Source organism: Oreochromis niloticus, linkage group LG20 (genome assembly GCF_001858045.2).
Source record: "Oreochromis niloticus isolate F11D_XX linkage group LG20, O_niloticus_UMD_NMBU, whole genome shotgun sequence".
NCBI lineage: Eukaryota > Metazoa > Chordata > Actinopteri > Cichliformes > Cichlidae > Oreochromis > Oreochromis niloticus.
Genome location: NC_031984.2, coordinates 33222076 through 33248634, shown reverse-complemented (window position 1 = coordinate 33248634; position 26559 = coordinate 33222076). Strand labels below are relative to the sequence as shown.

Sequence of the window (26559 nt, the reverse complement as noted above, 5' to 3'; positions counted from 1 at the left end):
AGAGTCTCACTAAAGGTACCGGGTTAAAGTCCCAAAGGAATAAAAATAAAGAGAATTTAGAATAATAGGTTATTGGTGAAGTTTGTGACATTAAAGTCTCAATTGAATATAAAGCCGGGCTTGGACACCGATATGGTGGGTTTGTGATTTTTGGGGTGTCTTCAAAATAATTAAACTGTATAGAACGGAACTGTGGACAGTTCTAAGAAGTGCATTTCTCGGAGGTGACGCTCCAAATTTCCTGAGGACGCTCGGGATCTTCCTTGGATAGGGATAGTCCGACTTGGCATTTCGTGGAGAACTTGGGAACCTCCAAAATAGGCCACTGACTGGGTCAGTTTACCGTCCGGGGCGGTGGTTTGCACTTTTTTGGTCAGTAGAAACCGGGTTTCGGGCGTGTAACTTTTAACTTAAAACTTCGGGGAAGCCTGGGATGTGAAATGTCCCCAAAACAGAGCTTTTCGGCAGGGGTTGAGTTGGTTGACGCTTTTAAATTGTGTAGGGTCTTAGATATGTGACCACGGCCCGGGGCCGAGACTGGTTAAATTGATGACAAAAAACTCAGGGAGTTTATCGGTCGGACCGTTAATTTAAAAATTGTCTAAATTGTGTAGGTTTTGAAATGAGAGGCCTAAAATCTGTGCAGTTGTAATCATAGGACGTCTGTGTAAATAGATTAAGAGACTTGTCTGAGTCTGAGAGTCAGGCTGGTATTATTTTTAGATTGTGTGTGTGTGTGAGAATGCAAATAAGGCAGCTGAGAGGTCCATAGAGTATGAGGAAGTTAATAGGGACTGCTAGACATTGCTGATGCATGTACTTAAGACGCTGGTTTTGTTTATTACAATATGTAAGTAAAGTTTTATTTCTTGCCATGACTGTATGACTTTTTGAGGGGTTTTGAGATAGGATACATAAACTGTTGATACTTAAGACCGTTACCTGGGTTCTGAGAACTGAAATTGAATTTGAGATAATTTAATTAATAAAGATGTCTGTAAGCGATGTGTGTTTTGGGGTGTCGAAGTAAGATGTTTTAGGATTTTAGATGGGTTTTGTTTCAGTTTGAGATAATATATACAGTTACATTTTCTGTGTGTGTGTTGTTGAGTGACAACATGCGCAGTTTAAATTGGGCACTGTTCCTTCCTCTTTTTAGTTTTAAAAACACAAAGCCTGTGAGATTAAAATTACTGTGTGAGGAACGGCTTCACTTTTGATTAGGGAAATAATATGCTTACTTTTGGGTTTATGAAGATCTCGTAACAATCTGGGGGAGATGCCGGGGTAAAAAGAGTGAGCTCGGACGAAGGGGTCCGAGAAAAGAACACCGTGAGTTGAGCAAGGTGTTTTAACTGACTCAGGATTTCAGAGAATCGAGTCAGCTGTGATCTTGAGTTTTAAGGGTAAGTTGATTTTAAAGGAAAGTCAATGTTTACCATGTTGAAGTAATTCTGATGATATTACTAGATGTGTTGTGATACAAGTAAAGAATAAGTTGTGTAAAGGTGAACACACGATTGTGTTGAGATGTATGGATCGGCTGCGGTCCACCTGATAAGTTAATACTGGGTAAACTGAGACAATAAACTGTTTTTAAATCTTCACTGGCTGCAGTGAGATACGTGTGCTGAAGATTACTGGACCCGGCGAGGTCCATATGATGAAGTTCTTGGGCAGATAAATGACAGAAACAGTTTCTGAATTTTGAGGAGAATTCTGAAGCACTGAGGTTGAATTTTCTCTGTGCTTGGTGCGCTGTGTGGACTTATATCAGAGTTATAAGTCCAAAGGTTATGACCTGGAGGTCATTCATGGTGTTTAAAGAAGAACAGGAATTAGAAAAGGATATTTAATGTCATATTTTGTGTAAATTGAGGAAAACTCACCACATGTGTTCACCTTTTTCATTTAAAGGGACACAGACATTAACACACACACACACAGTACTTGGGTGTGAGTTACTTCCTCTTTTAATTTTAAACTGCAACACGTGTTCATTGAACTAGAATTTCAGCAGTGGATGAGACAGGATTTAGGTTAGGGCTAGTTAAAGATAAAGATGACCTTTATTAGTCCCACAGCTGGGAAATTTGTTTTGTTAAAGCAAAAGTGCAAAGTTATGCAGCAGAAATTAGAAAACACTGGAATGCAATAAAATAAAGTAGAATAGAATAAAATAGAATACCAATACTATATACAGCTGAGTAAGAAAATACAAAATACAACTTTGTCAAAGAAAGAATTGCACATATAGCAGTCTTAGTCTTAGTATGAGGGTTCTGGTAAAGTACTAGTTCTGGTAAAAGTAAAAACTTAGGTTTAAAGTTTTATGCCCTGGAGGCCAAGAGTCGTGTGTAGAGAAGAACATGACTTGGAAACGGACATTTAAGGTCACATTTTGTCTAAGATGGGGAGAATTGTCCCATATGTGTTTATTTCTCTTCTTTTTAAGAGGACAGACGCACTGAGTGTTGTCTACTTGCTCTTTCTGATTCTAAGCAAGCATGTTTGATAAAATACTCTTAGGAAAGCGTATTTTGAGTGCTTCTAAGTGTGTGAATGTTGTGAGTACTTGATTTGAATGATTCTGTGTGATTTGTACAAAATAATAAATAAGTAATAATAACTCATAGGAGAGTGCGTGAATAGAGGAGGCCTGAGAGTGTGTGTGTGCGTCAAACAGGAAGTCTGATTATAGCTGGGGAGAGACGTTGCAGCATGAAAACAGAGCAATTAGAGACTGAATGTCTTAAGAAAAAGTAATAAAATATATTAATTACATGTTTTAGAAAAAGAAAGACTGAGAAAATAAATACATGAACTAACAATTACATTAATGAATAGAAAACACGTACACAAATTGTTACAGGTGAAATGTTGGGAATAATCAAGAAGTGAGATAGCTTAATATACTGATGAAATGAAGAAAGCAGCTTACACTCCTTTGATTTCCAGAGTCAGTGTGTCTCCTCCCCTCATAGAACCCATGCCCACTTGGCCCCCCCGTATCAGGCGAAGCATGGAAGGCTGGACAGCCCATGACGGGTAAGATCCCACCTCGAAACCCTGGGACAACCTAAGGCAAGGCGCAGTCACGATTGCTTGAACCTAGGTCCCTAAGTGAGCTTGGACTCACTGGAGGAGACGGGACTTCAAGGGTAAAGCCGCTGGGGCAGAGGGGGAAACGTCATTAACAATGACGAGTGATGAGCCAAAGAGGGGAGACACTCACTGTCTTTCAGGGTGAATTGTTCCCTGAACCTGAAAATCAAGCTTTAACTTCTGGCTGAGGACAAGGAATGTTGTTATTTAACGAGGGAGATCAAATTTGGGAAAGAGAAAAACTGATTGTTTAAGTGGAACCTTGTGAGGGAGTCTGAAAAACCACGAAAAGAAACATATACACAATCACACACACAAATAGAAAATGCGTTAACCTTAGAATACAAAAGAGCTCATGAAGATCAGATAGCAGGTTTAGCATAGGAGTCTGTTTATCATGTTGTCCAACTCGCTTAGTGTGTAGTAAGTTTTCAGAAGAGAAAATTTAAAATTTAGTGTTGATGGTGTGCAAGTTGTGTGGTGTTTAACGAGATTTTCTGTGTTTTGAGCAGGTGAAATTATGTTAAGTTGACTTGAGAGAGTCAGGACCTTGAAGAACTTGTGGCAAAATGTTCTGTGTTTAAGATTGTTGAGGTTGTTGTTGTAGTGATGGGTTACTTCTATCGGTTAGATTTGTGTTGTTTTCTTATTTTAATAGAGGGAGTTTTATCAAACATGCACATGTCTAAGGGGTCCATCATTTTTGTAACAGTGCACTTAGAAAAACCTGTCAGGTGATTTTGTTTTGTGTTTTGATGAGCTAATAATCAGCTCTCTTTTTCTCATTTTTGTTCTAAGCAGGCCTGCAAAAGAGTGGATAACAGCGCTGAAAATTCTCGGTGACCTTCTCCAGATTACAATGGGCAGAGGAGAAGGCTAAGTCTCTGTCTAAAAGGATTGCCGCGAGCCAATCCAGTCTAAAAGCAGAAAGAACTATTTTCTTAAAAAACAAAGTAAAACAAATAAATGAGTTGATGTTGCTGAGAGTGAAGACTGAATATTTGCGAGATAGTCTCCACTGTCAGCAATACCTGATGTTAATGCATGTGAGTGAATGTGTGGGAATGGACAGGTGAATGGACGGACCAGGCAGACCATAGGTTGGACCGACTGGACACTGACAAAAGACTGGACTAAGGTTGGACACATGACTGATAACTGAGTATAAAAGGTGATGTTCTGGTTAACACAGGCTTTTGTTTATAGGACGTTTCAAGGATGCAGGCTGTGGATGGAGCCAAGAAAGGATTTGACATGATGATTAATTTGATTTCATTCCTTAAACACAGGTTTAAGCTCCGGAGCATTTATACATAATATGATAGGACTAAACTTTTCTTTTAATTCCCTAACCTGAGTGAAGGATTTTGAGTTTGTAACACATGAGATGTGTCACAAAAAGGGGGGTGTTAATATATGCGATTAGCTACATGAAATGTGCTGTTTTAGGGTTACTAAGCAAATGTCTACGTGACCTTTACCTAACAACCTTTGTGATGATAAACTTGTTTACCGACTTGCTCTCTTGTAGAACATACAGACTTAAGAAAAGGAGAACTTCAGCTCTGAGTTTAGAGCTTGTAATTAAATGTGGGACTTGAAAAGAGGAAGCAAATTTGGTACAGGACGTACTTGAGATGATCAGATGAGAGAAGGGGAAGGTCAGGAATAGTTTAGATTAAGATTGAAAAATTAGATTGGGTGAAAGGGGGTGTAGCAAGTAGATTCAGGGCAGCTCACAGCCCGGCGTAAACGCAAGGTGCTGTCACACAGCTTAAGTATTTGGTTGATTTATTTTATGACAAAATAATAAGGAAATATTAAAAATATACAACACGTTGAGGAGATCTCTTTTGTTATATTTTAGTGTTTAACATGGAAGATGCCTCTCTGGAGCTTCTCTCCTGATGCTACCCCACCAAAAGAAGCTTATTTATAGAGACTATGTCAGCTCCCAAACAGACAACAACAACCAAGACTAGCAATAAACAATCTAAATATAAATAATAGCAAATAAAGAACAATACAGAATCCAAATCTGAACCGAAGAACAAAATAGTGAAATGTGGATTATTAAATATTAGGTTTCTCTCTTCAAAGTGTCTGTTAGCTCACGCCAAGCGGTCGCAGCAGATGGCTGCCCGTACCTGAGCATGGTTCTGTCGGAGGTTTATTCCTGTTAAAAGGGAGTTTTTCCTTCCCACTGTTGCCCAGGTGCTTGCTCAGTAGGGGGTCACAAGATTGTTGGGTTTTTCTCTGTATATATGAAATATTTTTAATGTGTATCTGCTCATTATCTTGTTTTATGTATTTTAATAATGAAGGCTTGTGGAGCAAGGCCAGTTTTTACTCACAAACAAGTGCTCAGCCAGACTGAAAAACAGGAAGCTGTAGTGCACAAGGCATATTAATAAATATAGACATAAAAGAGGAACTCCCCATATAAACAACGTTGAAAAATGTGTGAAGTATAAAGTACCGAAATAACACTATATAAGTCACAGCTGATGATTGTAATGTTAGAGAGCTCTTGCAACTGGCGTCTGAGCTGTGCAGAGGTCGCTCTTAGGACAGGTACTTATGTAGGTTAACATAAGGTTGAGTCGAACAGAAGCAAGGCACCCTAAATGCGCACAGCATGCAGCAGGGGTGGCCAAAATAATATAGGAAACAGCACATGTAGGGAGAGAACACTCACTAAAAGTTCTGACTACACATAGTGTGGTGGCATATGTGAACTCGCAGGCGTTCACTATGACATCATTAGCACAACAGAGACTGAGTAAAGTTTTAGATGCTCGAAATCTGACATTTACACATGAAGGAATTAATATGGCAGATTTAATGGGATTAGGAGGACCTAATTATTGTACTAAGAAAGCAGAACTTGAAGGGAAAGTCAGGGAAGATTTAAAAGCAGGACCTGTTGGGATTGGGGATTTAGAGATTTTTATTGCTATCATATAATCTGCCTTAGGATGACTGTATTAATAACATGTTGTACAGTATTATTTTATGTTTGTCATAACAGTGATGTCTCTATATACAGGTTGAGTTCATTTTATACACAATGCATAACTGTGCTGGTTTAGAGTTGATGTTCCGTCCAAAAGGGTTTTAAGCTTCACTGGTGAGAGTGTCCAGGTGATACATGTTGAGGGAAGATGAGAACATAGCAGGTTAATTGCATGCACGCTTACAAACACACATGATTTAAACATAGGCCAGGCCAAAGGCCTGGACTTGATGCAGCTCCTAACTTGCAGGAATGGCGTGGAGTGTAATGAATGAATGCAAAATATGCTTACAGACACAAACATGACAGGGATTTATTTTACAGGGTAAAGGTGGAACACGTGTTGCTTTGTTTCTGCTTAGCAACTACTGAGGTAAAAGGTGTTAAAGATAAATATGCAATAAGTGAACAGGAAACGTGTGAGGGTGAGCCGGGTGAAACGAAATGTTGTAGATAATGGAAACTTGTCTAACTGGCATTAACAGTAACCTTTGCATGTTATGTATATGCTTGAAGCCAAAAGAGGCGTAAATCCAGATAGAAAACTTTGAAGTGTGCTTTTTAGCGGAGAGTTAGGCTGACATGGGGATGGTGTGTATTTTACCCGGCTTGTGTTTAATAAAACTAAAAGCGTTGCTCACACACATAAAGAGTATTGAGATTAAATAAAGTTAATATAATGGATAGAGCCCAGAACATGATAATACATAAGTGAAATCAAATGCAATGTTTGATTTCACTTTTATTGGGAAATAATAAGGCTAGAAATGTGAGTAACCTATGTTTAAACTGTGAAAACACCTGGGTTCATTTCCATAGAAAAACTGTAGAAAACAAGAACTCATGTCAGGAGGACTAAGTTAGAAAATGTACGTGAGGCTGGTCTCATGAAGAGATCTGCTGTTGGGGTGTGCTGAGACTGGACGAGTATTTTAAACAAGTGAAGGAGAAACGGTTGAGTGTGTGTTTAAGTGTAGATATGCGCTTTATATTGATATATATATGTAGAGATAGGGAGTTTTGATAATTATTTTAAATGGCACCTCAATAGTTTCAAAATATAGGAAAATAAATAATTTAAAAAATTAGCCAGGAAATGGGTATTGAACTCTCCACATACTTTGAAACTGCGCAACTCTGAGTGGGCCATGCAATCAAGCAACTGTTACATATCTGTATTAAACTAGCCAACATAGACTCACCACAAAATGATGTAGGATGTTGCCCTGCAGCGGGGGCAGAAAATCATTTGCAAACCAGGGATCTTACGTTGATTATCATATCCTTACTTATGTATACACACACACACACAGAAGGGAAAAATTTCAAAACAAAACAAAAAAACAACTTCCCTTATCCTGTCAAGCACAGGAGCAAAATAAAAATCTCTTTGGGCTCTGTTAAAATTTCTTTAGTAAAAGTGTAAAAGGCCAAACCTAAGAGGTTGGGCAAACAGGAAAGTCCCTCCAGTATGAGGAGTTAATAGTCAGGAAACATTTCTCACATTAACGCCTTATATGTGAAAAACCATTGACTCATAGATGTAGATTGACATACAAGTGCACCTACATCCACATGTGCATTTAGACATTAAACGTGTACACGCATGTACACACAGATTGGCACACAGGCACAGAGTCTAACTGAAGAGCTTAACAAAGCAGACGTGGCAGTAGGGTTTGTCATTTTGCATGATATGATATTGTGAACCAACTTTGAATAATGACAGGAACCTTAGATGAACACAGTAGGTTAGTAAGGTGTAGCAGAGAGAGGCTGTTTGTTTTCTATCCCTTACAGGAGAAGATTTCCACTAGAGAGGGACCCAGAAGAGGAGCAGAGATCACTTAAGCATGAAGTGTTTTCAAGTGGGAGCTGGTGTTTATTACTGGACCACTTAGATGACATGAGGTTATTGTCTGATTTGCTGAGTCAGGGGACGGCAAGAGAGGGTCAGAGCGAAGGTAGTGGACCTGGGAATGGTGGTTTTGGTGCCCATGGTGCCATTAATGGATGTAGAGGTGACAGAGTGGGTCGAGCGGTGACATAAGACATAGTATAGTGACCTCTTGTGGGCAAGAGGTCAAGAGAGGGGATTGTAATATTTAAAGAAATTAGTTTACTGCTGAACTGTATATAACCACCATCCTTAACATTGTATTAATTATCATTCATCAAAGCGTTTATTGAAGCTGCTGGCATTATGTTATAATTTATATTATAGGGGTTATCATAATCAAATATTAACATTTTTATTACAGGTGCAGTTATAACTACTTTAAAATGATTGAGTTAAATATATATGTATCATAACTCATATGCTGAGTATATTGGTATAGTAAAAAAGTAGCTGAGCAAAGGCCTGAATGTATTCAGCTTCTTGTTGCATTTGAGTTTGCTTAGTTACAGGTGACGGAAGGATGTCCAGTCCATGGTGACCTCAAAGGCCTTAGGTCATCACCATATTCGGAAGAGTATGCCACAAGGAGGAACCTCTATGTTGCATTTAATTCTTAAAATACATGAATGTTCTGTACATGCAAATTATGTGCTTGTAAACGCAAGAAGGGGCGTTACAATACCCTGATGTTATAAAAGCAATCTAGAGTGTATTTTGGGTAGAGATGTACAACTGTTTGGCAGTTTACACCTCTCCACGCTGCGTGCATTCATTAAAATCAATTGTTTGATTGACCTCTTCTGGACCATCATTGTTTTACTCTCATCCTCAATTTCGAACCCGTAACAATATATATATATATATACATATATATATATATATATATATATATATTATATATATATATATATATATATACACATATACATATATATATATATACACATATACATATATATATATATATATACACACATACACATATATATATATATATACACATATACATATATATATATATACACATACACATATATATATATACACATACACATATATATATACACATACACATATATATATACACATACACATATATATATATATAGATATATATATATATATATATAGTGGAATGATCACCTCTTCGCTATCTGTCACCATCAACACACTCCACAAATCCCGTGAATGATTCACTTCCTCATATCCATTTGAATCAGGTACCGAAGCAGTTACGTGCGTAATGAAGCTTCGGACATCACTGGTCACGTGACTTTTGCCAAACGAAGCAAGCCTCGACACAGTGCTTCTGAACCAGTGTGTTGTTTTTTTCGACACACGCTCCGGAGCGTCAGCTTCACGCGGGCCATCACTAGTTAGCAGTGTTTGCTTTAATAAAACATATGCATGGATGTAATGATGCAACTACTGCTACCACAAACAAACCCGGGATAGTGTGTTAAGCAAAGTTACACCAGCAATGTCTAAAATGAAGTATTATGGCTGACTGTAAAATAATAAGGAAATAAATTATCAATATGGTTAAGGGACAAGTGGTAAATGAGTTCATGCCTAACCACTTTGTCACAGCCAGTGATAATGTCTCATAATAAATAATGAGATCGCAAGTCACAGTTACTAGATAAAGCCTCTCTCTGTTTAAAAAAAAAAAAAACCTTTAGTACAGGGGTCCCCAACTCCACGCCTCGAGGGGCGGTGTCCTGCAGTTTTTAGATGTGTCCTTGATCCATCACAGCTGATTCAAATGGCTAAATTACCTCCACAACATGTCTTGCAGTCCTCCAGAGGCCTGGTAATGAACTAATCATTTGATTCAGGTGTGTAGACCCAGGGTGAGATCTAAAACCTGCAGGACACCCTCGAGGCCTGGAGTTGGAGACCCCTGCTTTAGTACATCACATACAATGCTTTTATGTATACCTGCACTCTTCAATATAAATACAACACTGCTGCTGTGTCGTAAAATCTTTTTATGATGCTTCTGTCATTGAGCTGTTGTGGACTTTGCTTTGAAAAGCACACCTTATTCAGGAAAAAATAAAAATAAAAATAACATTTAAAAAGAAGAAAAATGTAAAGGCAGGAGATGCCAACACTATACAGTTAGCCATAAAGTGAATTAGCTAAGCCAACAAACACCCAAGAATTTCACTCAAAGTTAGCCCGCACAGCAAAATTTACCAAACAATGGCAACATACGTGTGTGTGTGTGGATATATACATCTAGATATAAAACTAAGTTAAACCCTCTGAATGAAAGCGCTTATGATCATACAGAATCACTAACCTTGACTAATGCAATAAGTAAAGTTATACTCCCACACCCAGTGGCTATGGCTATGAGCTCGACTTTCCTGTGATCAAAATGTGAACTTAGACGAATATGTGTGGCTTGATTGTGGTTGAATGGGTTCACAAGCTTGTCACGGTGTTTGAATGTTTCCCTTGTTAGTGAGAGAATATTCTTCTACTGGTTTAGTGCACCTCTTCCCCAACCATGACATCATAGATGGCCTCAAACTGTTCCTCACTCTGCCCTCACATTTTTACATATTAAATACCGTGGAACAGCATAAGGAGGAATGTCCTCAACTTTGACAGTAAAACATGAAACCCACAAAATCACAAACACAGGTGTGGAAAATCCTGTCAGATTTGTTTAGAGAAAATTTTAATTAGAACGATTTAAAAGAAACAAAGTGAAGAATCATAAATGGAAAGTTGTGTGGTTGAGAATCTGCAGGGGGCCATACAGAAGCCAAGGCTTCTATAAAGGTAAGATTTATTTTCCAGCAGTGGGGAGAAGAATGTTTTAGCCACAACATGTAAAAACACTGCCCCGCAGTAAAACAAACATATGGGAGTTTGAAAGAGATCATCCAGAACAATATTCCTGACAAGCCAGAAACCAACCAACCTTCCAAGAACTACACCCTCGCTAATTTGGACAAAGTATTAGCCCCTGACTCGTTTCAAACATTTAATTAGGCAGAAACTCATCCTGGTGCTAAAAATTGTCACAGGCGACAAATTTAAAAGTACAGAAAATCTGAACAGTGTATGCTTGGCTTTATTGGCCTTCCTCCAACATCAACTTCATAGTGGGCGTGCTGAATGGTTGATACGACTCCTCTTACCCTCAAAAGGGAGTTCTTGTTGCTCCGCAAAGATAACACAAGCAAACAATTTTCATCTGCTTTGTTTTTGTAACCCCATCCCGCAGAGTCCAGACGCTTTCAGCCATGCTAACAGTGTGCTTCTGTGAATGGAATACCTGTCAGCTGGATAGGCACAAATCTTATATATAACTATAAATATCCACGTTCCTGGTGGATGAATCTTAAGGACCTAATCATGGCAATTCTTTAGGACTAAAATGTTAAGTTTTACAGAGCTTAGCCTTGTTTATTTGAGGGTTGTCCCAAATGTCCAGCGGTGAAAAGATGATTTGGAATTATCTGCTAGGAGGCAAGTCAGGTTTGCTAAACAATTTATGTTGTGTACAAGGAAGTCTTTGCAGCTCCTACAACCCACACTGCTTCACCTGAGTGAAGTAATCGTGTCCTTTACTATGTAGATCTAAAGCAGGCACACAAACACCAAACAAACAGAGCTGGATTTAAAAATGTAGAGGACCCATTAAGTGTAATCTTAAAAGAAAAAGAAAAATTAAGACAAAACATTTCAGAGTCATTATTAAGCCTCAGAAAAACTTCATCATTATTACCTGCCCCTTCATAAAAGAAACCCAACTTCATTATAAGTTGTTAGCATTTTTAAATCCTATTTTCTATGCAAGAGGTGACACAGGAAACTCAACTGAAGGGAATATTTGAACAGAAAAAATTTGTATAAGCAAATTCTCTGGTTTAAATATGCTGGTCTATGTCAGCCAATGTCTTCCTAATGGTGAATTAGCATGAACATTATAAGGAAGTAATTTTAATAGTTTTGTTTTTAAGACTCCCATGGATTTTTTTGATTTTTTTAGAACAGGCATTCATTTTAAATGTAGAAAACATTTGCACTGTGCACAGCAACAGAGAAAATCTGATTTTTGAAGGCTTGCCACTGATTAAATACAAAACAGAAGGATTTCAGTGTCATGACTCACCTGAATGAATCTCCTGAATGTGACTACAGCTCAGTGTGTCTGATAGGTCGGCGTTCGGCTTGGGGTTATAGGTCATGTGTTCGGGGCTTCCCCTGCTGGCTGACTCGGCCTCTACAGCACCCTGGCTCAGAGGCTCCAACGTGTTAAAACAGCGTGCCCACTGGCTGACAGGCTTGGTGGGACGCCCAATCAGAACACCCAGAGAGGGGTCTGACCTCCGACCTTGAAGGACCTTGCGTGTCTCTTCTATCCCACAATGAAGCAGGCGATAGTAGAGAAGAGCCTGATCACGCATGCACATGTCTGTCGTCTCCTCTGGAAAACACAAGGGTATCAAAAATGATCCATTTTTATCATGATCTGTCTGTATACATACACGTGTACACACACATAAACACAAACCTATGCAGTAGTGCAGCAGTCTTCCCAGCATGTCTTGTGTCTCAGCAGGCCGACACAGGAAGAGTCTCATGGTGGCTGTCAGCAGCTCCATCTTGATTCCCAGAGAAGCCTCGCTTCTCACTCCATCGATGAGCACTTCCAAAGTGTAGGGGGCACTGGAAATTCGCTCCCCATACACACCCAGCAACCAGAGCAAGGCCTGCCTGCCCTAGTGAAGGAGGCAGTGGAATATTTAGATCCGTTACTGTGGAACAAGTATCTGAAGACAAATGGGACTGCTGGAATCAATCCCGATTAGTGTTTTCAATGTGTGCAAACAGAAACTGACCGATTTATCAGTGGGCCAATATTATCCACCTATATTAGCTATTAGCTATCAGTGTTGGCTTTTAACATTGACCAATAAATGAAACGGTAAGTATAAATGTCACGACTGAAATGCCTTTCAACCATATTATGAGTTTTGATACTGCATACATAGTTTGCCCAACACAGGGTACTTTGCAAGCTTGCTATTGACAATGCAGACTTAGTATGCCACAAACAACTACTGATCAAAATAGTAAGGCAGAGTGTAACTGAGTGAACATGTAAGTAACATAAGTGTTAGAAATTAGTTTATGACTTGTCACCAAACATCAGTATTGAGCTTAAACAATCATATATTGTGAATAAAACATGAGTTTGACATTTGCAAATCATCGATTTCTGTTTTTTCTAATTTACATTTTGCACATTGTCTCAGATTCTTTGGAATTGGCTTTATATTCTCATTGCTGACAGTTTCAAATAATCATAAGAATTTATGCCTTCTCACATTTGCTGCCAACATTACATAACATTATAAATTTCTCTGCTGTTCAAGTTCTCAAATTTCTGGTGGCCTCAGTTCTTCAGTTCAGTCAGCCTACTCCAAACAACAGAGTGTCAAGTACAACCATGACTAATAGCATGGTATAATGAGGCTTTTTATTTTTTGTTTGATTACTGCGAAGCTTTATCAGGGTGATCATGTATCTGCAAACATAATGCTAAGTCTAGTCAAACAGAAGCGGTTTCACTGTCATCCTATATCACTACCAAGAAATGATTGGTAGTATAATTACCCAGTCCCAAGCTTGTTTTTATCTCCTCAAAAGTCAGTTCTACTCCAAAGTACAGTTCTGAAATGTATGTGCATTTCTATTTCATGCATTTATTACGCCCCCAACTCCAAAAGAATGCGTACAGTCGTTATAATGGGGGAAACTATACAGAGGCCAAAAAAGTTCAAGTACTGGCCTGCTGTGGAATACTGCCAAGTTTGCCATTATAACATGGGAGCCTATGGCGACTTTCTCACTTCATTTGTCACCCCTGGATATTTCAGCGGTCTAAAACACAGTTTCTGGGATTTTTTTCTACACATCAGTGTGAATAAGAGAGCAGCCGAAAGCAGCGCAGTGAGAGCAGATATTTTTAATCTGATCATCTCAGCTACATGGTTCTGACATTAACCACATGGGACAGGTAATGAAAAGAAAAGCAGGTTTTCAGGGGGAAGGAGAGGTGAAACAGCTTATTTCAGACAAATGAACTTAGTGGTAAAACACTGCCCTGCTAACAAGGATTAGTGAATCATATACAACTATCAGAAAATAGAGCTGCAGAATAAAAATAGGAAGTCAGTAAGATATATCTACTTTAATGGAGGAATCTGGTAATTTCACCCGCACTTAGCATGAAAAGAAACCTGGCCCCAATTCAAATACTTTGGAGGCAATCACTGACCAGAAAACCACGTAATTTGTTCCCATTTCTTCAGTTTAAACTATGTTTCATAAATTGTGTTTAAAGATAAGATAGCTTGATTAGCATAAAATTATATGAAACGAATAAAGAAGTTGCTGGCCTAAAAACTAGCTACGACAGATGAACAGTATCTGAAAGTCAAGACATAAGTAGAACCAATGGACTTATGAAGAACAGAGTACTTTCAGATTTAATGCCATCGTGTAATAGCATCTGATTGGCAACAGATTCATTTTTCAGCATGACAGTGATCCCAAACACACTGCCAGTGCAGCAAAAAACATACCTGAATAGAAAAACAGAGGTCTGGGTCTCCCCAGAGCCCAGACCTTGACATTACTGAAGTAGAGAACAGCCAACATCAAAGAGCTTTAAATGTTCTTCAAGAAGCCTGGAGAACTATTCCTGAAGACTCGTGTTGAAGAATAAAGGTGGTTACACCAAATATTGACTTTCAGGCTCCTTAGAATTGTACAAACCCCGTTTTTGCCTTATTTACTATATTTCTGTGTTTGTTTGCACGTTTTAATAAAGAGCTTAAGTTAGTTTGCTGTTTTCTACCAAAATATGAAATGATTAACAGTGGCTCATGAACTTTGCACATTGCTCTATACCCTATATAAGAGGATCCAAAAAATGTAATAAATTATTAATGGATGCTTGGGATTATGTTCACGAACTGAAATGTATCATTATAACAGACTGAAATAACCTTGCAGAATTATGAAAGTAAATTTAAATTTCAGCATATAAAATAAAATACCATGATAATGCCCTGTAGAATAAAAAAAGTTTTTGTTAAGTATATTTCTGATAATACTTTTACCAATTCATATTTTCAAAACAGGATGCCTACAGTACATATTCATTTATGGCATGATATTGTTTTTTCTTGCCCAGTATATAGGTATGGCAGGATCTAACCTGGATATCCTGCAGTGTTTCCTCGCAGCCTTCCAGTGCAAGGCACACAGTGTCGCTACACTGGGGACACACCCAGACCAGGTCACGCATTGTCTGCACCACCGCTGAGAAGGGTAGCAGGAGAGTAGAGAGACAAAAAGTGTGGTGGAAGAGTAAAAAACCAGCTCTGAGAGCATGAAGCTGTTTGTGTGTATACTGTACTGTATGTCGGGGGGTTGTGGAACTGATGTTTTTACCAGAAGTGATGTGATCCTGTTTGAGTCCAAGCAGCCCAGTGAGGATCTGTAGACATCTGTCGCTGTAGCTGCGTCCAATACGACCTGCATACAATAAAGGCAAACACAGGGCGTTAGAGTGATTGATCAAACACATGGATAATGAGTTTTTAGAACCTGAACATGTTCTACCCAGAAAATGCAGCATATTAAGGATTCTTATCCTTAATAAAAGGGATGTGTTGTTTTTTGCTTATCATTATTTACTTGTTGTCAGACAAATGGGTTAACATTTTGCATTTTAGGAAGGCTGAAAACATATGAATGTAGAAACTCCATTTGGAAAGAGTGTGTCTACTGGTGTGTAAGATTAACATTAACATCAGCAATGTAAATTTGAAATGAAAAGCAAGAAATCCTTTAATTCGTAGTTTACAACACAATGGGTCTGGGTAGTAGTTTTCTCTGGTCCCCTCCCCAATCAGACCAGGAGTGACATGTTTAGCCGCATGTTCTCCTTAAATTGCTGGCTGTCTGAGTGGTGTCCCAGAAACGATGTGGGCTTCATAGATAATTGGCAAACCTTCTGGAGGAAACCTGGTCTTGTTAGGAGAGACGGCATCCATCCCACTTTGGATGGAGCAGCTCTCATTTCTAGAAATATGGACCAATTTATTAAACTCCCCAAAATATGACTATCCAGAGTTGGGACCAGGAAGCAGAGTTGCAGTCTTACACGCCTCTCTGCAGCTTCTCTCCTCCTGCTACCCCCCCAAAAACCCATCTCCATAGAGACTGTGTCAGCTCCCAAACAGACAAAAAACAAACTAAAAACCAGCAATAAACAACTTAAACATAAAAAATCACAAAGAAAGAACAATACAGTATCCACATCTGAACCAAAGAGTAAAACAATGAAATGTGGATTATTAAATATTAGGTCTCTCTCCTCCAAGTCTCTGTTAGTACATGATTTAATAATTGATCAACAAATCGATTTACTCTGCCTTACAGAAACCTGGTTGCAGCAGGATGATTATGTTAGTTTAAATGAATCAACACCCCCGAGTCATTCTAACTACCAGAAACCTCGAAGCACAGGCCGAGGGGGCGGTGTGGCAGCAATTTTTCACACCAGCCTATTAATTAACGAAAGACCAAGACAGACTTTTAATTCATTTGAAAGCCTGATGCTTAGCCTCGTCCACCCCAGCTGTAAAACTCAGAAACCAGTCTTACTTGTTATCATCTATCGTCCACCTGGGCCTTACACAGAGTTTCTCTCTGATTTCTCAGACTTTTTATCTGATTTAGTGCTCAGCTCAGATAAAATAATTATTGTGGGTGATTTTAACATCCATGTAGATGCTAAAAATGACAGCCTCAACATCGCATTTAATCTGTTATTAGACTCAATTGGCTTCTCTCAAAATGTAAAAGAACCCACCCACCACTTTAATCACACTCTAGATCTCATTTTAACATATGGCATAGAAACTGAACATTTAACAGTGTTTCCTGAAAACCCTCTGCTGTCTGATCATTTCCTGATAACATTTACATTTACAATAATTGATTACACAGCAGTGGGGAATAGACTTTATCAAAGTAGATGTCTTTCTGAAAGTGCTGTAACTAAGTTTAAGAATATAATCCACCCACTGTTATCATCTTCAATGCCCTGTACCAACATAGAGCAGAGCAGCTACCTGAACGCTACTCCAACAGAGGTTGATTATCTTGTTAATAATTTTACCTTCTCACTACGTACGACTCTGGATACTGTAGCTCCTGTGAAAACTAAGGCCTCAAATCCAAAGTCCCTGACTCCGTGGTATAATTCTCAAACACGTAGCCTAAAGCAGATAACCCGTAAGCTGGAGAGGAAATGGCGTGTCACACATTTAGAGGATCATCATTTAGCCTGGAGAAATAGTTTGCTGCTTTATAAGAAAGCCCTCCGCAAAGCCAGAACATCTTACTATTCGTCACTGATTGAAGAAAATAAGAACAACCCCAGGTTTCTCTTCAGCACTGTAGCCAGGCTGACAAAAAGTCAGAGCTCTACTGAGCCAACAATCCCTTTAACGTTAACTAGTAATGACTTCATGAACTTCTTCACAAATAAAATTTTTATCATTAGAGAAAAAATTACCAATAATCATCCCACAGATGTAATATTATCTACAGCTACTTTTAATACCATCGATGTTAAGTTAGACTCTTTTTCTCCAATTGACCTTTCTGAGTTAACTTCAATAATTAATTCCTCCAAACCATCAACGTGTCTTTTAGACCCCATTCCTACAAAACTGCTCAAAGAAGTCCTGCCATTAATTAATTCTTCGATCTTAAGTATGATCAACCTATCTCTAATAATCGGCTATGTACCACAGGCCTTCAAGCTGGCTGTAGTTAAACCTTTACTCAAAAAGCCATCTCTAGACCCAGCTGTCTTAGCTAATTACAGGCCAATTTCCAACCTTCCTTTTATATCAAAAATCCTTGAAAGAGTAGTTGTCAAACAGCTAACAGATCATCTGCAGAGGAATGGCTTATTTGAAGAGTTTCAGTCAGGTTTCAGAGCTCATCACAGCACAGAAACAGCTTTAGTGAAGGTTACAAATGATCTTCTTATGGCCTCTGACAGTGGACTCATCTCTGTGCTTGTCCTGCTAGACCTTAGTGCTGCGTTTGATACTGTTGATCATAATATCCTATTAGAGCGATTAGAACATGCTGTAGGTATTACAGGCACTGCGCTGCAGTGGTTTGTATCATATCTATCTAATAGACTCCAATTTGTTCAAGTAAATGGAGAGTCCTCTTCACACACTAAGGTCAATTATGGTGTTCCACAGGGTTCAGTGCTAGGACCAATTCTATTTACATTATACATGCTTCCCCTAGGCAGCATCATTAGAAGACATAGCATAAATTTTCACTGCTATGCAGATGACACCCAGCTCTATCTGTCCATGAAGCCAGGTAACACACACCAATTAGTTAAACTGCAGGAATGTCTTAAAGACATAAAGACCTGGATGGCCGCTAACTTTCTGCTTCTTAATTCAGATAAAACTGAGGTTATTGTACTCGGCCCTGAAAATCTTAGAAATATGGTATCTAACCAGATTCTTACTCTGGATGGCATTACCTTGGCCTCCAGTAACACTGTGAGGAACCTTGGAGTCATTTTTGACCAGGACATGTCCTTCAACGCACATATTAAACAAATATGTAAGACTGCTTTCTTCCATTTGCGCAACATCTCTAAAATTAGAAATATCCTGTCTCAGAGTGATGCTGAAAAACTAGTTCATGCATTTATTACTTCCAGGCTGGACTACTGTAATTCTTTATTATCAGGATGTCCTAAAAACTCGCTGAAAAGTCTTCAGCTAATCCAAAATGCTGCAGCAAGAGTCCTGACAGGGACTAGGAAGAGAGAACATATTTCTCCTGTTTTGGCTTCCCTTCATTGGCTTCCTGTTAAATCCAGAATTGAATTCAAAATCCTGCTCCTCACATACAAGGTCTTAAATAATCAGGCCCCATCTTATCTTAATGACCTTGTAGTACCATATCACCCTATTAGAGCACTTCGCTCTCGCTCTGCAGGCCTACTTGTTGTTCCTACAGTATTTAAAAGTAGAATGGGAGGGAGAGCCTTCAGTTTTCAGGCCCCTCTTCTGTGGAACCAGCTTCCAGTTTGGATTCGGGAGACAGACACTATCTCTACTTTCAAGATTAGGCTTAAAACTTTCCTTTTTGCTAAAGCATATAGTTAGGGCTGGACCAGGTGACCCTGAATCCTCCCTTAGTTATGCTGCAATAGACGTAGGCTGCCGGGGATTCCCATGATGCATTGAGTTTTTCCTTTCCAGCCACTCACTATGTGTTAATAGACCTCTCTGCATCGAATCATATCTGTTATTAATTTCTGTCTCTCTTCCACAGCATGTCTTTCATCCTGTTTTCCTTCTTCACCCCAACCGGTCGCAGCAGATGGCCGCCCCTCCCTGAGCCTGGTTCTGCCGGAGGTTTCTTCCTGTTAAAAGGGAGTTTTTCCTTCCCACTGTCGCCAAAGTACTTGCTCATAGGGGGTCATATGATATGATTGTTGGGGTTTTCTCTGTATTTATTATTGTGCGATCTATTGTACAATATAAAGCGCCTTGAGGCGACTTTTGTTGTGATTTGGCGCTATATAAATAAAATTGAATTGAATTGAATTGAATAGTGGAACCACAGAGCTGGAATGGTCTTGGTCCCAATCTCTGGTGCTTATAGCGAGATAAAATGTTTTCTATTCAGTTGTTTTATTTTGAACATATACTTCACACACACAGGTTCGGGAACACAGCAAAAACATGAAGGCTTATAAATATAAACCAGCCTTCATTTAATACAGTATGAACAGAGTAAGACAAAACATTTGAATATCAGGATTTGTTACTAAATCCATATTATTTACAATCTGGTACTCCTAACCACTACATCCTCATTAATACAGCAGTCTCTACCTGAAGAAGTTTTGTAAAAAAAAAAAAACTACAATAGTAGACACAACAGAGTCTGAGTGTCAAATTACATAATACAGGCACACAGCAGCATGTGTGAATATGTTTACCTATTGCTGAGATTGCAGCCTGGGCAGTGTCAGTGTTGACATCAGTGCAGTATCCTTTCAGCTCATCCAGTATCATTGCTACGTTCTCGTCATTCACCAGCTCTACCAGTACCTGCAACACACAGCAGCTGAAGCTATAGTACAGTCAAAGGATCGCCTCCAGTTGCTAACACCGGGTACTAACTGTGGACTTGTGAAAAGGTAGTAATGCAAAAAGCTAAAAATCCAATTCTTGGGGCTGGCTCCAAGATTAAGCTAATCCTTTTGGATGTTAAAATGTCCAAAGTTAGGAGCACGGCGTAGACTGACACAGGCAGCTAAACCAGGTCACCAGGCTGGTGGTATTGGTGCCCTCAGCTGAGTGGTGCCCCTGTAAAATCAGCATTAGGTATTAGCATTAACATTGTGAAGCTTCAAAATGCAGGCCAAAAAACCAAAGGCTAATATCAGAATGGCTATGGCCATCTTTTATTTACTGTCTATGCCAAAGTATATACATAAAAGCAGTGCCATGGGGCATCCTGACCAAAATGAGGAAACACAAACTTATCAAAGCACCTGAAAGATGTTTCCACATCTGTACAGAGAATTCATGCTAAGGGGGTTTCAGGTGCTTGTTGAACTTGGCAGCCTTGAGGCAGTTGGGATCAAACCCCGCCCCTCCAGCTATCTGTTACAAAAGGATGAATTACTTTCTCGGTGTGTGGAGTTAGCTCACAGTTTGGGTAAAATGGAGATGGACAGGTTGGCATTGTACCATCGACAAGGTGAGCATTGTATAATGCTACTGAGGAGGCGAATGAGCTAGAAGGTAAACCTCTCAACCAAGTCTACCTTGAAAATCTCACCTATGAATATGAGCACTAATTAGTGATAAAAATGTTGCGTTTGAACAGGAACTCAAATACAGTTGTTCCTCTTTAGGGTTGTAGGGCAGCCTGAGGAACCGAGATAAGCAGAGAACTAGAGGGAGCTTGTAGATGGGGATGCTCTGAAAAGCGCCCGTTGAGGCTGTTTGAGAATCTAATCACTAAGCATCCCGGGTGCCTTCAATTGGAGGGTTTTCAGGCATATCCAACTGGGATAAGATGCAGAACATGTAGAGACTCAGCATCTCACTTGGATTGGGAACATGTCAGGATCTCCCAGGAAGAGATGGTAAGTGGTTCTTATATAGCCCTTTATACAACTTGCCTCATTCACACAAGCACTTTTTGCTATACGTAAGTACATTTCACCAATGGATGCATCAAAGAGAAACTTGGGGTTAGTATCTCACCCAGGGACGTTTGGGTAAGAGTTGGAGCTGCCAGGGATCAAACCTCCAATCTTCCAATTAATATCCTGCTTTACCTCATGAGCTACAGCCACCCAGGATGGAAAATGATCCTGTGTAAAGGAAATTCTAACTACCCTGTTTAGCCAGCTGCAGTCCGACTCTGTGCACAACAAATGGATGAATGAATGGATAATGGAAATAGTGGAGTGGAGTGATAGCTGAACAAAGTGTGAGTTGACCACTAAGTGAAAGTGAGAGAATCTATTCAAGCAGGACTTATTGAGGCAACCTAAGGGTTAACTTTCAGTGTTCTGCAGCATCTGTAATGTCTGGAGTCTGCATTTATTTAATCTCATGTTTTTCTAAGACATAAACTCTCCTTTTCCTTTGTAAAAAGCAAGAAGTTGGTCCACCAACACAAAAGTGTGTTCTATGTTTATTGGTTAGAGTTTACGAAATAAGTATTAGAACTTTGGATTATTACAGCTAAAGTTTTCTTGTTTCAAAAAGCACATCATCATATAAAAATGAAAACTGAGCATGAAAAATTCAAAGGATGAGCAAAACTGGCATCACCTGCATCTTCCTTTCTTTGATGTAGGCAGGCTCAGCATAGCCACAGAAGAAACGCTTGTAGTGCACCCCCAGCAGGCCAGGGACAGAGCGCAGCAACAACTGCAAGCAGACAGACATATCTTTTTTTCTCAGCATGTACACATAAATCAATCTGAATGTAAAAGTAATGAAATAATGAATTAGATGCAGTGAATCTGAACTGTTGCTGCTTCCTCTGGGGACTAAAAAAGACACACGTCCACATGCAAATGATTTGGTAAGTGATTAAGCTTTTCCATGAAGACAGAGTTATCCAGTCAGATGTCGTATTAATTTGTACAATTTGTTACACTTCATTTTAATACTGACTGTGGCTACAAGTATAAAGTAGATGGAATCAGTTACAGGTGCGTTAACCTCCTAAGACCCGAACTCTTCCGTGGCTTGCATTTTCTTTTTGATATTTGGGCATATTGGGACCCGATGAAGGTAAAAACAAAGAATTACCAGATTTTTTTTTTTTTTTACCTGGTATTTGTTTCTGAGAAAAAGAAGATCCACATATGAGGATATTCGTTTAATGTCCTCGTAAGTGGATATCAGGCCCTTGTAGAGCAAAATTTAGTATTTTGGTCTAGAAAACCCAAATGTGATGTCCACATACAGTGGGATGCAACAGTCTGGGCAATCTTGTTAATAGTCATTATTTTCCTGTATAAATTGTTGGTTGTTACAACAAAAAATGTCAGTTGAATATATCATATAGGAGACACACACAGTGATATTTGAGAAGTGAAATGAAGTTTATTGGATTTACAGAAAGTGTGTAATAATTGTTTAAACAAAATCCGGCAGGTGCATAAATTTGGGCACTGTTGTCATTTTATTGATTCCAAAACCTTAAGAACTAATTATTGGAACTCAAATTGGCTTGGTAAGCTCAGTGACCCTTGACCTACATACACAGGTGAATGCAATAATGAGAAAGCGTATTTAAGGGGGTCAATTATAAGTTTCCCTCCTCTTTTAATTTTCTCTGAAGAGTAGCAACATGGGGGTCTCAAAACAACTCTCAAATGACCTGAAGACAAAGATTGTTCAACATCATGGTTTATGGGAAAGATACAGAAAGCTGTCTCAGAGATTTAAGCTGTCTGTTTCCACAGTTAGGAACATATTGAGAAAATGGAAGACCACAGGCTCAGTTCAAGTTAAGGCTCGAAGTGGCAGACCAAGAAAAATCTCGGATAGACAGTAGCGACTTATGGTGAGAACAGTCAGAGTCAACCCACAGACCAGCACCAAAGACCTACAACATCATCTTGCAGCAGATGGGAGTCACTGTTCATCGTTCTACCATTCGGCACACTTTACACAAGGAGATGCTGTATGCGAGAGTGATGCAGAGGAAGCCTTTTCTCCGCCCACAGCACAAACAGAGCCGCTTGAGGTATGCTAAAGCACATTTGGACAAGCCAGCTTCATTCTGGAATAAGGTGCTGTGGACTGATGAAATTAAAATGGAGTTATTTGGGAATAACAAGGGGCGTTATGCATGGAGGAAAAAGAACACAGCATTCCAAGACAAACACCTGCTACCTACAGTGAAATATGGTGGTGGTTCCATCATGCTGTGGGGCTGTGTGGCCAGTGCAGGGACTGGGAATCTTGTCAGAGTTGAGGGACACATGGATTCCACTCAGTATCAGCAGATTCTGGAGACCAATGTCCAGGAATCAGTGACAAAGCTGAAGCTGAAGTACAACGTTCTGGAATGGCCATCTCAGTCCCCAGACCTGAATATTATTGAAAATCTGTGGTGTGAGTTAAAGAGAGCTGTCCATGCTCAGAAGCCATCAAACCTGAATGAACTAGAGATGTTTTGTAAAGAGGAACGGTCCAAAATACCTTTAACCAGAATCCAGACTCTCATTGGAACCTACAGGAAGCATTCAGAGGTTGTAATTTCTGCAAAAGGCAGATCTACTAAATATTGATTTCATTTCTTTTTTTGTGGTGCCCAAATTTATGCACCTGCCTGATTTTGTTTAAACAATTATTGCACACTTTCTGTAAATCCAATAAACTTCATTTCACTTCTCAAATATCACTGTGTGTCTCCCCTATATGATATATTTAACTGACATTTTTTTATTGTAACAACCAACGATTTACACAGGAAATTAATGACTATTAACACTGTTGCCCAAACTTTTGCATCCCACTGTATGTGGACGCCAGGTCCTAGGAGGTTAAGGTTTTAATTTCCTCAAAGTAGCCACTACTTGCAATTTATCTAATCATTTTTAATAATTTTCCAAGCAGCTTGTGAACGCCCTCTGGAATGAGGAATAATATCTTACATTATTGAATTCAATTCTGTTATATTTATGCAGTGCCAGTTTACACCATAGTTGTAACAATATGAATAGGGTCATTCTGGTCTCTGGTCTGATGGCAACAGTCTCTTTGCAATAATTTTTTGAGAAGGACCTGTATACTGAGTTTCCTGTTCAAACAGCCCTCACAGAGGTTGGAGGTGTGCTTTTGGTCATGCTGGAAAACAAACAGTGCCCTACTGGTTAAAGTGTTTCCCTCAACATTGTCACCAGAAACCCTAGCTCCATGGTGGGAACCTCATATTCAAATCAGTCCTTCTCAAAAAATTAGCATATTGTGATAAAGTTCATTATTTTCTGCAATGTACTGATAAACATTAGACTTTCATATATTTTAGATTCATTACACACAACTGAAGTAGTTCAAGCCTTTCATTGTTTTAATATTGATGATTTTGGCATACAAGCTCATGAAAACCCAAAATTCCTATCTCAAAAAATTAGCATATTACATCCGACCAATAAAAGAAAAGTGTTTTGAATACAAAAAAAGTCAACCTTCAAATAATTATGTTCAGTTATGCACTCAATACTTGGTCGGGAATCCTTTTGCAGAAATTCAATTCAATTCAATTCAATTCAATTTTATTTATATAGCGCCAAATCACAACAAAAGTCGCCTCAAGGCGCTTTATATTGTACAGTAGATAGCACAATAATAAATACAGAGAAAAACCCAACAATCATATGACCCCCTATGAGCAAGCACTTTGGCGACAGTGGGAAGGAAAAACTCCCTTTTAACAGGAAGAAACCTCCGGCAGAACCAGGCTCAGGGAGGGGCGGCCATCTGCTGCGACCGGAAGCAAATGACTGCTTCAGTGCGGCGTGGCATGGAGGCAGTCAGCCTGTGGCACTGCTGAGGTGTTATGGAGGCCCAGGATGCTTCGATAGCGGCCTTAAGCTCATCCAGAGTGTTGGGTCTTGCGTCTCTCAACTTTCTCTTCACAATATCCCACAGATTCTCTATGGGGTTCAGGTCAGGAGAGTTGGCAGGCCAATTGAGCACAGTAATACCATGGTCAGTAAACCATTTACCAGTGGTTTTGACACTGTGAGCAGGTGCCAGGTCATGCTGAAAAATGAAATCTTCATCTCCATAAAGCTTTTCAGCAGATGGAAGCATGAAGTGCTCCAAAATCTCCTGATAGCCAGCTGCATTGACCCTGCCCTTGATAAAACACAGTGGACCAACACCAGCAGCTGACATGGCACCCCAGACCATCACTGACTGTGGGTACTTGACACTGGACTTCAGGCATTTTGGCATTTCCCTCTCCCCACTCTTCCTCCAGACTCTGGCACCTTGATTTCCGAATGACATGCAAAAGTTGCTTTCATCCGAAAAAAGTACTTTGGACCACTGAGCAACAGTCCAGTGCTGCTTCTCTGTAGCCCAGGTCAGGCGCTTCTGCCGCTGTTTCTGGTTCAAAAGTGGCTTGACCTGGGGAATGCGGCACCTGTAGCCCATTTCCTGCAGACGCCTGTACACGGTGGCTCTGGATGTTTCTACTCCAGACTCAGTCCAGTGCTTCCGCAGGTCCCCCAAGGTCTGGAATTGGTCCTTTTCCACAATCTTCCTCAGGGTCCGGTCACCTCTTCTCGTTGTGCAGCGTTTTCTGCCACACTTTTTCCTTCCCACAGACTTCCCACTGCGGTGCCTTGATACAGCACTCTGGGAATAGCCTATCCGTTCAGAAATTTCTTTCTGTGTCTTACCCTCTTGCTTGAGGGTGTCAATGATGGCCTTCTGGACAGCAGTCAGGTCGGCAGTCTTACCCATGATTGCGGTTTTGAGTAATGAACCAGGCTGGGAGTTTTTAAAAGCCTCAGGAATCTTTTGCAGGTGTTTAGAGTTAATTCGTTGATTCAGATGATTAGGTTAATAGCTCGTTTAGTGAACCTTTTCATGATATGCTAATTTTTTGAGATAGGAATTTTGGGTTTTCATGAGCTGTATGCCAAAATCATCAATATTAAAACAATGAAAGGCTTGAACTACTTCAGTTGTGTGTCATGAATCTAAAATATATGAAAGTCTAATGTTTATCAGTACATTGCAGAAAATAATGAACTTTATCACAATATGCTAATTTTTTGAGAAGGACCTGTATGTGAGAACTCTGAAAATATGCACACACATAGTCAGACTCAGGGAGCATCTCGCCACACATTTTTTCTCTCTCTCCCTCTCTTTATTTATGA

General features: G+C 39.5%; 1 protein-coding gene across 8 annotated transcripts in view; it reads right to left on the bottom strand.

The window, feature by feature from the left end:
• Positions 1–26559, bottom strand: part of ap4b1 (adaptor related protein complex 4 subunit beta 1) — a 59381-nt gene that overhangs the window by 21215 nt on the left and 11607 nt on the right. For 5 of the 8 annotated variants that reach the window (XM_025901334.1, XM_025901335.1, XM_025901337.1 and 2 more), the window contains 6 exons: positions 21977–22075; positions 20122–20233; positions 15510–15593; positions 15274–15377; positions 12559–12766; positions 12157–12471 (listed from right to left, as the gene is read on the bottom strand). In XM_025901334.1, coding sequence (XP_025757119.1) covers positions 12157–12471; positions 12559–12766; positions 15274–15377; positions 15510–15593; positions 20122–20233; positions 21977–22075 — 922 coding nt within the window. The other 3 variants (XM_025901338.1, XM_025901336.1, XM_025901339.1) reach the window with 3 other exon arrangements.